At 33.2% G+C, this 18,645-nt stretch overlaps 1 protein-coding gene across 1 annotated transcript; it reads right to left on the reverse strand.

The window, feature by feature from the left end:
- Positions 1-21: 21 nt before the first annotated feature.
- On the reverse strand, positions 22-18,491 carry LOC123705017 (flotillin-1). Its single transcript, XM_045653571.1, has 10 exons — positions 18,311-18,491; positions 15,913-16,079; positions 15,223-15,402; positions 14,951-15,034; positions 13,464-13,682; positions 12,966-13,126; positions 12,292-12,400; positions 10,903-11,028; positions 7,530-7,700; positions 22-2,470 (listed from the first exon to the last, which is right to left on the reverse strand). Exons 1-10 carry the CDS (start codon positions 18,360-18,362, stop codon positions 2,453-2,455), a joined length of 1,287 nt encoding a protein of 428 aa, XP_045509527.1. The 5' UTR covers positions 18,363-18,491; the 3' UTR covers positions 22-2,452.
- Between the last annotated feature and the right edge of the window lie 154 nt (positions 18,492-18,645).

Below are 18,645 nucleotides of genomic sequence, written 5' to 3' on the forward strand. Positions count from 1 at the left end.
GGTGTAAATGAAACAAGTGGATAGCAATTTTTGCTGAATATAATACGAATAGAAACCACGTCAATACACATGAATAAAAATGTGAAACACACAGATAAGAATTGTGCCACTCTCAGTGCAACAATTTCTTAGTACTTAACGCCGTACATCTATGGAAAATTATTTAGCAAAACCGTTGTTCACACGCAAAGTTAATTATTATGTTCCACCTCACATCCCTCTCAGTAACATCTCCGCCATTGTCGGCCTGTCCACTCTCCACTCAACGACACCGACCACCATGTACGGTTGGATTTTACAAACTATATTTGTACAAAGTGGAAAATAATAACTCACATAACAAATTTGGTTAGTTCGATTAATACATACATTCGGTGGTAATCGTAAACAATTTGTGCAAAAATATTCATAAGTTACGAACATAAGCACCTCGATAAATTGTTTGTTTCCAAACAAAGTATAGGCGCTACTTGAATAAATTAGTAGGTACAATATTAAAATGATGCTTAAAACTATAAAAGAAAAATAACAAGGAATAAATAATAATTATAACTATTAACTACTTTATAATATGGCACCGGATCCATGAAAGAAATCGTATTTATACAAAACATTTGATTTGGTTTAGGCTAAGTTGAAATTCGAGTTACTATAGTAGGTACATTCACATGTAGTCCTAAGCAAAGGTATTTAATGTTTCTATCACCATATACAGAACAATAGTCAATGTAACAAACGATACAATTTTCTATGTATAGGCATTTTAAATAACGAAAAAATGTTTTGTATTAATGCTCGTTACATGTACATTGTACAGATCGAGAATGAATAAAGTTGGAGATTCCAAATAATTTCATAAACAACCAAATGGAGAAAATAAAACGTACCCTTCTTGAGTATAATAATTTGTATATTTAGGTGTAGTTTTAATAAGAGTAATTTCGTATAAAAATATAAAAAATTACTCTTTCTTAGTGAATTACTGAGAATTAAGTAGAATGTATCTATCCTACAAACTATGATAATTACAAATGAAAGTGTGATTCCGATAATAATGAAAAAACGTCAAGTTTATCATAAATATTTAAATTTAATAGGTATTATATATTAAAATTATTACATTAAAATGTTATTTTAGCAAAACTTTACCAATGGAATTAAAAGCGCTAGTTCACTCGCACGCTTTGATAAAATCAAAACATCGGAATATAGAAGGCGATACCTCGTATAAAGCTTAACTCAGGCTCTATCAACAAATGGCATTCAGTTACAATTTCATTGCAGTTCTTAAAATTATTCCTCAGACATTTTTGTGATTTTAAATGGATTATACAAAAACCCTGGCCGGATGCCTATCCCGCCGAATACTAGCTATTCGGTATCCGGAAAGTCTCACCTTTAAAAATAATAGGAAAATTAAATTATTTATACACTGACATATTATTTTGAGTAGGAACCACCAAACTATTAGGAATTATAGTTGTTTAATTATTTTACAGGTAAGTAAAATATAATTTAAAAAGAAAAATAACTGTGTTTCACTCCGTGGTTCCACAGTGATTCGGCAGCGTTAATTGAATCATAGCCGTGTCAGTGTGCGTTCATGTTGTGCATTGACATTTTGCATTTGATTACTCTATGGACGTGTCGTATCTTCCGCTATTTCGTTTCTATCAAAGCTCGCACGTAATAATACATAAAAAATTACGATTCGATTGAATTGCTGAATCACATCCTGGTATTCTGTTATTATCATAGGTATTTAATAATTATAATTTTGCTACGCCGACTCTGCCTTAATAATATAAAAGCTTTTTTACCTAATCGAAATATAGTATGAGATTTCGCAATCCGTGTCCTCCCCCAATTACCTACTCCATAGCCTAAACTAGCGCTTTATCCTACTTCATTCATAGTAAAATATAATTATTATAGTATACATCTCATTACAAAACGTAAAAAGAAAAATGTCTACCAATGCACAGTTACCGTAAGAGTATCTAAACTGCCTTATGAACACCAAATTGTCTTAATACCCTAACGACAGTTAGCTAAATAAAAAAATATAAGTTTTTTATTACTTTTTTCTTCATTAGTATAACAGTCATTTCAGTAAACTACATTGAGAACATTTAGGCGATTGGTCGTAATTAATTTAACGCTTCAACAAATCATTCGTTCTACGCCCACCGAGCTGTCAACGCATCCTTAATAGCCGTACCTGCACTAATAAATACTGGCTTCAATATTGCAGAATACTTACAAATTACAATGATATAATAATAATCAAAACATCGACGCAATAACCTGATCTAGCTTTAATTAAATTTATTTGTACATAGTATGTAGGAAGTAGCACTTAAATCGTTGGAAGTATAGAATATATAATTATTTCGGTACGTTTATTCCACTCGAAGCTAGTACACACTCTTTACTTCTACTTACAGACTGCTTATGCGGCGCTGATACCCTGCGAACAACATAATGTTTTTAGTATGAAAATTTAATTTAAAATCGGGTCATCAAATCCTTATATATTACAGATAGACTAGAGAAAATAATACGCTAAAACGATGAGAATATAGATTGTTTTGTGATTACGTCTAAACTAACAACTAGGTAGTAGGTACAAAAGTACCTAATAGAATATAATTTATTTATATTACCATGTATCTACCTATGCAAAAATCAATCAGAAGCGGAAAGAAAACGCATGCAAGGTACATGTCAACAGTCATACAATTGCCTAATTAATAACGATAAAGTAATGCAAAACAATTTGAAAATTTTATAAACGATATGATCACCATTATTTCAAAATTTAAATAATTATATATCCGAATAATCAAAAAGTTATTGCGGAATCTAAAAATGAAAGCAACTACCTATTAAATAATAAAGATACTTAGTTCTCCGACTCGCACTTGGCCGGTTTTTATTAAACAACCATTTTATAATATGATTTTTACTATTTACTATTTTTACAAAGCATACAACACCATACATTATCTGCTACATAAAAACACAATAATACACTTTAACACGTTTTATCTCTAAATTACATACATAACTATCCACATAATATCTCTAAATCTGTACGGCAAATATCAAATTATAAATATCTTGTCAGCACACAATGTAAATCGTAGATAAGTATAATTGATTATTATTTAATATGTTTATCTTATGTGACTATCAAAAAATTTATATTTGCATTTGATTACAAACTACGATATTTTTTATTTACTTGCAGTTTTCGTTAGTGTTAAGCGTTCCTCCACATATTGCCTTGTAACATACATCTTTGTTCAGTATTGTACTAACATGTACATAACAACAGTGCCGGCGTTAGGGAGGGGGGGGAGGGGGCAATGGCCCAGGGCGACAAATTCTGGGGGGCGCCAAGATCTGAAGTTGGTTAACCTAACACTTGATATTGCTTCCCTCAAGTGGGCGCCACAATATTTTCGACCGGGGTGTCAGTGGCCCTTACATCGGCACTGTATAACAATGTATGTTCAATCGCGATACGCGTAGTTTCGTGCGAACAAATCAAACAACATCCAGTCGATACAAAACCCTCTATCATCGTATTAAGTGGATAGTTACATATGTAGCTATATCCATGCACTGATCCATATTTACCTCGACGAGCATTATCTAATTGTGACCAATCGCGAGTTATCGGACCTTCCTCGCGTCGCCGCGCGCCGTGGGCGTCGGCACCGGCGTCGGTTCCGATATAGCCTAACCGCCAACCGAGTTAGTGTGTTAGTGATAATATGTGTATATTAGCGATTAGCATACAATAACCGACGTTTACGTACATTTTAAGAACTGGTTTATGCAGATTTTAGTTGGAGTTTGCAATTAAAATATAAGAAAATCATAAAAATACATTCAGAACAGGGAAGAAAGAAATTAAGAGAGTCCTTAACTAAACAGTAGACAGTCTTTGTTGTCTTTAGCGGTTAGTTAAAACAAAGAGCATGTGTGCCGAGCATACGTGTCAGAAGTGAAACTTCTTTGCCAAGATTCCATGATCTCAACCGATTTTAATCTCCACGCGTGTAAAGAAGTTTCACTTCAAAAACAGCTTACTGATTAGACAGCATACTGCATTATGCTGGTTAGTGTGCAACGTAAACGTCGGTAGTGTTAGGAGTGATCAGGTGATAGACATACAAAATAAAATTAGTAACAACACAATGTTTTCCACTGATAAATGGAGAATTTATGTTTAGCATCCAAAAAGTTGTAAAGCGAATGTTTAAAACATAAAATTACAGCAACATTCATTGTCCTTTAAAATGATTCAGGAGCATATGCAATAAGTAATAACATTGATTGATATTAAATAATATGTAACATAATTATTTTTAAATAAAACAGTTCAACTATAAACCTATTAATTGTAATATTTAAATAGGAATATAATAAATTAGTTCAGATGATATTAATGCAAAAGTAAAGAAACAAATTCATTTCTATGTCCATAAAAAATATTTGCAAGAAAATAAATTGCTAACCATGTTATCGAACTTAAGTAGCTGGGTACTTATGTTTGCATTTGAATAGAACTCATTAGATCATGTCTATGAGAATTTATTTTCAAATGATAACATCTAGAGATTCCTCTAGAGCTCAATCAATATAATAAAATGTCTTATATTTTACTGTTGCTTGCTGGTATTGAAAGAGAAACCAATTTGTGATAGTATTGCGAATTGATATAAAAGTTTCATACTAATTAAATCCTGTAAGGCTTTAATATTATGAAGAAGTAATATTTTATATTTTGCTATGCAAAAATCAGATACTGAGAAAATGCTTCAAAAGCTGAGTAACCGGTTAAGAAAAAAAAACCGCAGTAAAACGTTTTAGATAATAATACAAAAGGGAAATGTAAATTATATTATGTATAATGTATATGTTGAGGAATCATTTATACACAAGCTAGATCTATGACACTTTTCCTTGTATGAATATGAAACAATTACCTATTCAATTAGCTATATATTATACCTAGCTCTCATATAATAAATAACAGACACCATGCCAAGATTACATTTAAGGAAAATCTATACATATAATAAATCTGTAGAAGGGTCAATTCTGTACATTGAAAATATTGAAAAAATAAATAGCAGGGGGTGTTACTGGATCGATACCAAACCCAAATATGTGATTAAAAAATTTTTTGTCTGTCTGTCTGTCTGTATGTGAAGGCATCACGTAAAAAGTAACGGTTCGATTTCGATGAAACTTGGTATAATTATACCTTATTATCCTGGGCATAAAATAGGATACTTTTTATCCCGGAAAAATACGAAGAAGAAAAATAAATATTAATTTTTCTTAATATTTCCGCGCGGACGGAGTCGCGGGCGGAAGCTAGTCTATACAAATATTATAAAGAGGAAAGGTTTGATTTTTTGTTTGTTTGTTTGTATGAATTGAATAGGCTCCGAAACTACTTGGCAGATTTGAAAAATTCTTTCACTGTTGGAAAGCTACATCATTTCTGAGTGACATAGGCTATATTTCATTTTCAAAAAAAATAGGCATCCTTACTAAAATTACGATAACGTAATCCAAGGTGTGAAAAAAATATCAAAAAACTACCTTACATCGCGTGCGCTGCGAAAACTGTTGATGATAGAACAAAATGATATACTACATTTTTTTAGAACACACCATTGTCTACAAAAAATCAGCGGCAGCATATCTCTAACTATTACAGTCATGTCACAATAAGCGTTTTTTTATTGAAAAAAAGAAATTAAAATACCACCGCTACAAAAAGCTCTTTATTTGTACCTTGGTATTAACCCTTATCAAAATAAATGATGTATTATTTAATATTATATAATATTTTAATAGCCATAAATATTACACTGTTTTTAGCTTTGTTGATTCTACACGTTGGGAAATGTAATACTTATAATAAATGCGAAAGTTTGTGAGGATGGATGTACCTACTCACTCTTTCACGCAAATACTACTGAAGATTACATTGAAATTTAGTATACATATATAGAGGGTAACTTGGATAAACATATATGTATATCCCGGAAATCCCACAGGAACGGGAACTATGCGGGTTTTTTTAAACGCGGGCGAAGCCGCGGGCGGAATGCTAGTTATTAATAAAGAAGTATACGATTTCATCTTGAAAACAATTGCTGTAAATAGGGTAAGAGCATCAAAATTACCCGAGATCAAAAGTTTAAATTTAATGATAACCCTTGCTCGAGATAGTGTTTTATTATATCTCATTTTCAATATTGCAAAATATTAAATGTAAGTAGAACGAATAAGAATTCATATTCAAAGGTAAATTTAGTACGAAAAAGGCTATTAGAAACTATCCTAGGTATTATTCGTTATCGATGGTATGCTACACCATAAATAATTACCTATTAACTAATGCAGATTGTCGTGGAAAACCTGTTAGTTAATAAACGCAAGATAAGTACTGTAATTAGTAATTACATTGTTATCAAGAATAACAATGACTTGTTTCTATAAAACGAAATGTTAAAAGGTCACTTGTATTAATATAGTCCCATTACTAAACTATATTTTGCTATTTTTTAGGACATAGAAATATAGTTTTAACTTCTTTGAGTGAGATAAATGGATCGTTATATTTTCTATATTAAAATTTATTTTTGCAGTGGACACATTGTTTTAAGAGATGCTATAAATTTTAGTATTACATATTAGCTTACACCGGTTAGTTTCAAAATAGCAAATGGTGCAATACAAACCATAATATTTAGTAGGTACAAAGATAATGTCTCTTATGATGTGTTGGCACCTTTACCTTATACTTATGTCCTAGATAAGGAAATCAATTCGCCGCCGTCATCATCACTGTGAGCACTTGCCCTTATCGTTTTTAATGTAGGTAGTTAATTCGCGTTCTGTTAAGGCTAGTGTACACTCACCTTGATCTGAATATATCCACGCCCATAACTTCCTGCACAAGCTCGGGTATACACTGCACGACGCTCAGCACCTCGCCGGTCAGCTTCGCGGCGCCCACTTCACCACTGCCACATGACACAGTCATAACTGTGAGCACTCACCCTTATCTTTCTTACTGTAGGTAGTTATGACGTGTTCTGCTTAGGCTAGTGTACACTCACCTTGATCTGGATATATCCACGCCCAAAGCTCGGGTATACACTGCACGACGCTCAGCACCTCGCCGGTCAGCTTCGCGGCGCCCACTTCACCGCCGCCACATGACACAGTCATAACTGTGAGCACTCGCCCTTATCTTTCTTACTGTAGGTAGTTATGACGTGTTCTGCTTAGGCTAGTGTACACTCACCTTGATCTGGATATATCCACGCCCAAAGCTCGGGTATACACTGCACGATGCTCAGCACTTCGCCGGTCAGCTTCGCGGCGCCCACTTCACCGCCGCCACATGACACAGTCATAACTGTGAGCACTCGCCCTTATCGTTCTTACTGTAGGTATCTATTTCGCGTCTGTTAAGGCCGGTGCACACTCACCTTGATCTTGGATATATCCACACCCGTAACCCCCTTCACAAGCTCGGGTATACACTGCACGATGCTCAGCACTTCGCCGGTGAGCTTCGCAGCGCCCACTTCACCGCCGCCACAGGACACCATGGTCACTTTGCGCGCTTGCGATAATGGCGCCGCTACTTCTGCTGCCACCTGATGGAGGGAATGGGAAGATAGTGCTTAGTAGAAGTTTTGGTTTTGGTTTTTTATGTACCTATGATTTGATTGTAAATTGTTTCATGTTGACTTGCTTCAAGTGTATGAATAAATAAATAAATGTACAATAGCTTAATGGGGCAGGCTTAATGACACGTCTTAGCTGATAGGATTATGATCCAAACAAGTTGAGCTTATTTATGGTAATAAATAACATAAGTTTCACTTAAATACATAGTTTAGCTAAAACTAATTTAAGACGAAAATTATACGGTAAACGCCCACCAAATGTGTCTGGCATTTATGTATTGATTATTGACAAAATCATAACAGAGGGCAAATATTTTCCGATATAACCTCTGACATTCACGAAACCCAGTTATAAATACAAAACTCGCTAACCATCGTGAGTGGCAAATGATGTTATGCATAACGAATGCTGAAACTAGTGACCCAGTTCCACTTTAAAATAAGATTATAGACATTCTATTTTCCGATACTGGCTATTTGTATTGGTCCCAATTAACCTACAACGGAATAACTTTGAACTCCTTCGATATTATTTAACAGATGAAGTAGGTCAAAAATAAATAGTCTATAGTCTAAATATAGGATTATGGATTCAATAGTAGCAAGAAAGAAATAAATTCGTCACAATATTTCAACAATACAAGTTATACAACATAAACATCACAAAAACAATACGAAAATCTAAATTTATCTAAGCTGTGTAAATTGCAAACATGTGACGTATTAAACGCCACTATTTTATAATAATCGATTTGTAGCATTCACTAAGCATGCAATCTTGTTTTTTTTTTGAAAATAAAAACACGTGCCTTTCTTTGTGACATTAATTACTTATTAAATTAAAAAGACGTGTGAAATCTTTCAAAATAGCCATGGTTAATTAATTTTCTTTTTACAGTCTCATTTTCCACTACAATCTCTCTGATAACAAAACCATTTCCTGACTAAATTTAATCAAAAGTATGTCACGTGTAATGCAAAATAATGAACAAAACAAAACTTACTACAGCCGTATATTCTTAGCTTTAATTTGCAATTTAGCTCGCACATTATGGAACTAAGCGTAAGCGACCGGAGCGGTTATCATAACAATGTGTATGTTTGTTTCATGGTCGGACTAGATAATAGTTTGTTTTCGTTGAATTTCTAGTTGTTTCAGAAATCAAATAATCGACTCAATTACCAAATGAAATAACGCTTCAATTCCACCATTTGACTAATCCTAGCTACTGAAAAACCCATGATCGGAATAAGTCCTTGTCAGACAAGATTATTATTCTTTAATATAAAATAGAGTACAATAGTAGGTACAACAGTTTTTAGGAACACAACGTTCATGTCGGCGCTAGGCCACTGTAATCGTGTTCAGGATCCATTTATAATAAGACTACAAATCAAAAATCACAATAATTTAACCTTTGGTTCATTTCCACATATATATATAAGATCTAGCACACAATTTTTGAAATAATTGTCAGCTTTATATGAATGATGATCCGATGAATGAGGCTATATGTAGAACTTATTTTTTCAACAGAAATCAGAAAGACGAAATAGAGGATGAATACATTGACGAGGAATAACTTCTATACTAGCAAAGTCTCGAGCGAACATTTAAAATAATATAATATTAAAAATTGACATTTTACGTGAAGGTTACTAGCCTCATGCCATGTAATAATTAGCATAATATTATGATTTCGAAAGGCAACAAAGCATTACGTAGAAGTGCAAATATTCTAAATCTTGTATCATTATACAGCCACAAACGTTGTACCGACAATGATAACGTACCTACAAGTTAAATAAATTGCTTCATTTGAATATGAGTACCGCACCTCATTATAGATAAATAAAATTACAATACCTAATAAAATCGTATATTATAATATGAGCTGCGATCAATATTTTGAATAGAACATTTGCTTGTATAGAATGCGTTTTAAACATGAAAAATCAAAAGTTAAACCATTGATATAATATTACTTCGTATGGAGGAGACACCACGAACAAAATCTGTGCGCCATTTTTTTGCTCTAACTAAGTTTTAAAAATTATAATCCAGTTAGGTACTTTGCACTTTTCCGTATTATTTGTGCAATATCGTAACACACACGAAGGCATATTTGATGCGTTTCACTTTAAAACAAACAAAAATGAGCGTGCAGTTACGCCATATGGCGTATGTTGAGCGGAACTTAAGTGATGTAGGCGGTGTCGTCTCCGTATTATGTCTATCTCAATGAGTTAAACGGAAAAATTTGCAGAAGCATGATTTACGCTACATTTTGTCGCGACCGGGCCATACCCTGCACACGTGCACGGCATTGAAATGTCGACGGATACTGTTCATATTATGTTTTCTGGCTCCAGCATTAAGTAGCGTGAATCATGCTTCATTATATTTAACACTTTGAAAACAATTTGTATTTACCATTGAATTTTGTAAATTGAAGAGTTTAGTATTTTCGAATATCGGTGGAGCCTTTTTTTTTTTTTTTTTTTTTTAGTGGGGAAATCTTGCATAGATACCCACAGCCTCCGGGGAAGAGGCCGTGGGTTATGTCGGATTCCTACCGACCAAAAACCCCACTGTGTTCCGTCAAGCCGCATCAGCGACAGGGCCACGGGTATGTGTAGAATTCATCCGTGACCCCATCAGCGGCAGCCCGTCGCCGGGCCCAAACAAGCTAAGAGCCTGCCAGCTCTACCCTCATGGAGTGGCGTGAGCGGAACACGTCTCACGCCGCCTCATCCCACCGGACAATGGACTAAATCCCCGCTCCATCGCCCGATATCGGTGGAGCCTAAGAAAGTATATTTCATAAATCTATTATCGGATGTCGGATGCATTGCCTATCCTAGTGACTGACGATTATTCCTTGAATCCCTCGATTCATGAGATGTGTGCACATTGTAGTACATTTAAAATGTACATCATAGCTTTTGTTTTACACATCAATCGTTTATCAAAAATAAAAAAAAGACGTGTGTCACTCGGGGACTGCCGCGGTAAAGCTATTGCATGCTATGCCTTCAAGCCACACCTCCACCCCTCGGAGTGGGGAGCGTGAGGTTTTTTCGTTACGGAATTTCTCGATTCGGTCCCCGCGCTCAAGGCCCGCGATAGAAGCTATGCAATAGCTTAATAATATTCAAATGAACTTACTCTGGGTAAGGTCTCAAGCATCATATCAACCATAGCAGCGGAACCGTATTCCTTCCACGCGTCTGCCTTCTTCGCCATTTGTTCCGCGTCGGCCACCGCCTTCGCCTTGATCGCGTATGCTTCAGCCTGTTTTCATTAAAACAATTTATTAAACGAACACCTTTTATAAAAATAAAATTTGGATAAATAAAACATAAATAAAAAAAAAAAGTATTTTTGAAGTGAAACTTCTATAAGCGCATTCAGAGTAAAATTTCCTTCACGTCATGGAATAAGGCGACAATTTAGTATGTTTGAATCTAGTCAAAGAAGTTTCACTTCTGACACAACAAATCGAATTACCTTTATGTTGTGCATTATTATTATTTTTAAATTAAATCCTATATTTTCAACCTTATTTATTTACAATTTTCGATTTGATACACTGAAGAACAATGTCATAACATAGGCCTGACCGTATCCGCATATAGCAAGTATGAAATATTATTATAATCTGTTACTTTAATGGACTGTATCAACATAAATATTTAATAAAAATGCACTATGCCGTAGTTTAGTATATACTAATATGCATTATGCAGCAGTAACTTTTTCAGGTTTTATATTTGATCATCGTTAATAATCATTACTAATATTATAATTTTTTTTTGTTCATGTTTCTCGTCACAATCGTGCGATTTTATAAAAGACTAGCTTTCCACCCGCAGCATCACCTGATCAGTCAAAGAAAAACCCACAAAGTTCCCGTTCCCGTGTGATTTCCGGGATAAAACCTATCCTATGTCCTTTCTCGGGTATCAAAATATCTCTATACCAAATTTCATGCAAATTGGTTCAGTAGTTAAGGCGTGATTGAGTAACAGACAGACAGACAGAGTTACATTCGCATTTATAATATTAGTATGGATAGGAGACTAGAAAGTCGGGTGGGGCCACAAAAAAAGAAGAAGAAGACTAGAGAGTGATTTTTACTGCGATGTAATTGCATTCCTGTGGGAATTTTAAGCACGAGTGAACGAAGTATTGGATAACAGGGACTAGTAATTCTATAGATATTATATACTAGCCACTCGCACGCTTTGTCTAAACCTAAACAAAATACCTTCCTCGGAAATCAATCTATCAGTTAAAAAAAAGTATTTAAATCCATTGCGTAGTTCTAAAGATTTAAGCACACAGGGATATGCGGATATAGGGTAGAGAAGGGGACTTAGTTTTATACTATGTAGTGAAGTACACTGAGACAAATGCCTCTCTATTCTAATGTTATAAAGCTGAAGTGTTTGTTTGTTTGTTTGATTGCGCTCTTCTTTAGAACTACTGCCAACAAAAGGTGCGGGTAAAACCGCGGTTCACAGTAAGTTGACAAAATAAATGCAGTCTCCATACCTCTCCACGGACTTTAACTGCCTCAGCCTCGGCTTCAGCTTCAAGAACAGTCTTCAGTCTGTGCGCTTCGGCGAGTTTTTCTAGCCTGAACTTCTCTGCTTCTGCAGGCCTGCGATAGAAATAAAATAATTATTAATTGAATTTGTATAACTGTACTAGATTATAGCGATAAATATGTCAGACGAAGAGAATTTTAAACGAACACTTAGATAAAACTGATGGTGCTTTCAACGTGTGGTGTTGCTGCTTGTAGTTTTTGTTTATTATATTTTATCTACAAACAAAATTTTTGTTAAATCAGTTCAATATGTAATAAGAAATTGCATTCCTTAATTTTCAAAATTACACTTCCATTCACAATTTTTTTTCTAACTTTTTTAGGCGCGTTGAGATTAAAAAAAATATATCATTGGGTCTGTAAATTAAGCTGTAGAAATAAATGTATGTAGGTAATAAGTAATTGTAATACTAACACTAGAATAAGATTTTACTAATACTATATGGGCTATGTGGCCTGAAATTGATGAATTTTATTTATTATTTATTTATTAATTTATGTATACCGTCACGATTTTGGTATCTTTCACTCTTGCCAACTTACATCTGACACGTGTGCTCAGCACACACGCTCTTCTTAGTTCTTAAACGTCTGGCTTATTATTTGCACGTTTTACCTGCGTATAGTGGCCTCTAGCTCCTTCTCCCGCCGCTGCACTTCCCACTTCTGTACGTTGATCTCTTGGGATCGCTCCACAACTGCAATCTGCATTTGCTCCTCCTTGATGCGCTGTTTCGTTTTCGCCGCTTGCAACTCGTACGCCATTTCAGCTTCCGCCTGTTTTCATAATAATAGCATAAATAAAAATAAATAAATTAATTAATAAATAGTAAATATGATGTTCTTTAATGCTATTTAATACAGGTTGGATGGTTAATATAATTAATTTATATATTTTAACATATTACGAGACAAAGGGCAGCATTTACATTTAAAGAATATTTTAAAAATGTTTTTAACAATAGAACAATGATTTAAGAACTCTCTCAAACCTGCAATGTTAATTGATGAGAAGACGTACAAATATTTGGCAATCAGATAAAATTCAAATAATGTAACTCTAAGAGTTTCACTTCAAATACATACAAAATACACCAAAATTTGAATACAATACCTTAGTAGTCTGAACTTCGACATCATAAGCTGCTTTTTTGAGTTCGAAATCTCTCTGTGCCTTCGATATTTCGGTATCATTAAGGAACCTGGCTGCCATCCTCTGTTCCTCGGCCATTGCTTCTTTAATCCTGGCTTCAGCTTGAGCCTCCGCTTCGCCGATACGAGCGTCGCGTTTCACCTCCGCGGTTCGAGCCATACCTAACGCTTTTAGATACCCCTGCCAAGTTGAGCATTAATTAATAAGATAATTTTAATAATTATATAGAAGAAAAAATATTTCTTAACATGTTCATGTTATTAAAATTCATTTCATGTTGTCTTATTCGTGATTCATGAATCATCAATACTCGTAAACAATACATTCATTGTATTTCTTTAAAATACTTTATAATTTTTATACTATATTTGTGCTGCTCAATTTTTTTGCTTATTTTAGTAATTATACTATAGTATAAACTATTTATGTTTGACTTTTTTATTTGTCTCACATTATCATATGTAAGGTAAATATTTACGATAGTGAGAAAGATATAATTAAGAGTCAAGTAGGTACAGTTATAACTGCTGATTTAATTTAGCGATGATTAGCGATACTCCTAACTTTTATTATGGAATAGCTGCGCTCCGCGGTTGCACCCGCTTTTCTCCGCTTCTGTTCGTCTTAGCGTGATCATATTATATAGCCTATAGCCTTCCTCAATAAATGGGCTATCCAACACCGAAAGAATATTTCAAATCGGACTAGTAGTTCTTGAGATTAGAGCGTTGAAACAAACAAAGAAACAAATTCTTCAGCTTTATAATATTACTATAGATTTGAGTTGACACAATAAAATCAAATACATATTATATGAGTTCATAGTGGATTTATGGACTAAGACAAAAGTGATAGTGTGAACATTGATATTGCAGGATATTTGTGTGCTAAAATATGCATTCCAGTATTGCATTTATTTACATGCCCTCGCTAGAAACCCGAAATATGATTAGTTATTGTATGCTCTTATAGCTATAAGTCTTACGTAAAAACCCAGTTGGCATTAACCGAATAATAGCTTATTATCTTAACAAGTGGCAGTTTTAATTATAAATAAAAAAATCCCATGCGCTCTTTCAGCTTAAGTTGTAGCTTAACCAGCAGACTAATACGAAACCTAATTCTAAGAGCATATTTCTAAGTTACTAAAATAAAACATACCTTAGCTTCCTGTCATGCCATGCCATGGTAAAAGAAAAATATTGCACTAAAGTACAAATAAATGTTCATATAAACTATTGGCTTATGCTGAATATAATTGTCATTATTAAAAGTGTTGTTAAGTGCAGGGCCCAAATGATTTCTCAAAAATATTTAAAGATATGGACTTATAAAAAATGATGTTTATATATCTACAAACCTTATTTAATGGCAAATATGAATTAGGTAATGATAAATTAAATTAAGCATTTATCTACAGTATGTAGTAAATTTACTCAATGTCTTACCTCTTCATCTCGGATATCTTTGAGTGTGTAGGATACAACTGTTATTCCCATATTAATGAGGTCACTGGATGCCACCTCAAATACCTATAAAACATGTGTGTTATTGTTAAGAGATATTTGTATTTATACTTTATAGTATGTGCTATCAGGCAAAATCAAAAATAAATTAAATCAAAAATCTCGCAAAATTGAGTAATATATATCTCATTAGAGACAAGACTTAAAGGTGGTGGACTTTTGTTACAATAGTAGATAATAAAAAAAGAAATTACCTTTTTCGAAAATATTTTTCTGTCTTTATATATTTCCTCAACCGTCATGGATCCCATTATAGCTCGCTGGTGACCTTCGAGGGTCACTAGGGCTATATGCTGAATTTCCTGTTCTGATTTTCCAAGGAACTGTTCACAAGCTGACAAAAGCATCTCTGCATTTTGACCTTGTATTTTTACCTGTAAAATTAACTCATTGTATGACTAAAACCTACAAATAACTAGGCTATAGCTGGTAAAATGTAAATATGTTTGTTGTGTCTACTGAGAGTATTAGAACATGAAACATAACACTCATTAAAAAATTGTTAGCCGGTCAATTTTTATGACAAAGTGGGTCATCCTCTTGTGTCTTAGTCTCCACAGGGAATTGAACCAATCATGTTTCAATGCTAATCAAGTCACATTCTTCTTAGAAAATAGCTAAGATGAAATTAAATTAAGAGATGTTTAGTTCATCTTTATAAGTGTTTTTTGAAAGATTACATTCTGGACTTTATGAATACTAGTATAAAAAAAGGAATGTTGACTTAAACACTCCTAATAACACATCATCAACATACAAATAAAATTAATTCATTCAGCTAAAACAATTGTTCCATTCCAAGCAATATCCATTTACTAGGATAATTGACACCACTATTGAGGTCAGTACAATGGCCACAATGACTAACGCATTGTACTAATTACCTGTGCGATGCCCGTCACCGATATGGGCACGCCCTGGCTTGTGTACACAGTGGGCGACTCAACTTGCAAGGTCATTGTGTTCAGAGATATTCTCTGTACGCGCTGTATAGCCGGCCACACGAACGCGCGACCCCCAGGCACGAGGAGCGGCTTCGAGTAACAACATCCTGCAAGATCACAACAATTTTACGTATTTAAGGATCATTTCTTGTTTATGCTTTTTTATTTAAGTTTACATGTTACATAATGGACACTTATGGAATATCCAAATAAACAGATCGCAATGATATTATAATATAATAAATTGGATATATACAGACTGAAATCAGACATATTAATATATAAAAAAAAAAAACTAATTCACAAAAGGTTATTGAATTTTAATATTTTCATTTTATAATCAAGACTAGGTGCTTGCCCCAGCTTCGCCAGGAGCACTTGAGATAAAAAATTGCCTAAGTTTTTTGGTGAATCTTTCCAATGGTGAAATAATATTTGAATTTATTGTTTATCACACATTTATCGTCGCCTAGTACCCACAACACAAGCCTTAATTGAGCTTACTGTGGGACTAGGTCGATTTGTGTAATAATGTCCTATAATATTTATTTATTTATTTATTTATTGTCTGTGAAAAAATTACATATAAGTGTTATGTGCAAAAAAATTTTTCTTTTATTAATACCAGTTCAGATTGTTGTTTAAAATCTTAAATAAATAAATCATTAATAGATAAAGTAACTTTTCAGGCTTCATCAGCGTGGCAAAGGCAATTTCCACAGGAATGATAATATATTAAATCTCAGTAAAAACAAGCCTATGTATTCGTCATTTGTCTAGTCTTCAATTATCTCCTGACATAAAATCATACCATCGCTTTTTTGCGACAAGAGAGAAGGACAATAGAAAAAATACATTTGGTACAATTATTATCAGATTTATAGTAAGAATATTTTCATGCAATCTTGAGATTTTGCTTGTCTGGTATCCAGGTTTCAGTAATATGGTTTTATTATATTGACTATACAATATTTCAACTAGATTTGTTAAAAAGATTTGTGTGGACATAAGGGCATTGTGTTCTGACACTAACATAAATTATACATTTTCACATTGCTTCTTTTTCAAAACTTAGAAATAATTCCATAATTATAAATCTAAATACTACAAAATTCGCAAATATATTTCAAAATAACTTCGCATGGCTTTGAGCATCAAATTAAGGTCAGTGATAAAGAGGGAAAATTATGTTAATCTCAGTCTTCTTTACTCTAAAGTCTAAACCATAAGAAATTCAGTTTCAACTTGTTTTGGACTTAATAGAAATGAAATATATTTTAAGGAGATCTAACTTCAATTGTTACAAATAAAATAAGGTAAGTTGTTAAGAAAAAGACAGATAATGTACCACATCTTCAAATGTTTTAATTGTGTGTAGGTATTTAAACCACAAGAGATGAAAAGTCTCATTTAAATTATACTAGAAACTAGCTGCTTGCCTTTTCTTTGTCCAAATTGAGATCTAACATAAAAAGGCTATGTTACATGGTAAACATGAAGCATAATGAAGGTACTGTAACAACCAAAGTTTAAGTTTATTCATTACATACAAATAAAGAGAATAAAATTATATCCATTTTATTTTTATATTCTTTATTAAATAATTATCTCCAGAAGGTACATAATACATATATTCTTAAATTATTTGGTTTACAGTTATATGATTTGAGTTATGAATTTCTTCTCAATAAAACATTTTTATTCAAAAGGTATTTTTAAATTATAACAATAAAAATTAATTATCTAGTGTTTCCTACTAGGAAGGTTTATTTGGGCTGTACTTAAAAACGTGTACCTACACAGGCAAGACAATTCATGTATAACAATGAAACTTAAACCACATAATATTGTTTGCAATGAATATGTAATGAACATGAGCTATAGAGAGGAAAATAACTTCTAGTAAGTTTAAATTTTTATTATTACAACGAAGAAATTAAAAAACATTATGATATCTTAACAATAATCCCTTAATTCTCTAATATACAAAACATTGAAATACATACTTAAATAGGTATGAATGTATGAGATGAGGAATGTGTACATCTTTTTATTTGAGAAGCAGACTATATATAATTCGCTACGCAGATATGATTCACATAACACCACTCAAATAAAAGAAACATGAACTATGGAAGGAGTTAATAAGTCCAATTAGGATTAGAGAAAAACTTGTAACAAAAATCGCATAGCCAACTCGAAAACTTGAATAATTTTATTTTACTTTATATAAACTTATATTCGTTAAAGTTTCATGGGAAATTAAACGAAATGAAAACAAAAAATAATTGAAGTACACTTATCTCTATCGGTGCATTATCATTAGTTTACTACTCACCAGAAACTACAAGTGCCTCATTTGGGCCACACGTTACGAATCCCCAAGTCATTTTTATTGTGTGAATAAGTTGAAATTAAATAAATTCCTAACGAAATAAAATAATAAAACACTTGAAATCAAAACATAAATTGGCTTACGAAATGGAGGGGAATACAGTGATGAGTGACGGATATCGCGTCCAATCCTTGTCCACAAATAGCATACAAGCACAGATAAGAAATATTCATAGACAATACAAGCTTTCAGCCCGTAGACAGAGAAACTAATAGACCCAATGACGGCACCTTTCTCACTTACACAAGAAAGAGAGCGAAAATACGATTACGAATGCA

Source organism: Colias croceus, chromosome Z, assembly GCF_905220415.1.
Source record: "Colias croceus chromosome Z, ilColCroc2.1".
Classification (NCBI taxonomy): Eukaryota; Metazoa; Arthropoda; class Insecta; order Lepidoptera; family Pieridae; genus Colias; species Colias croceus.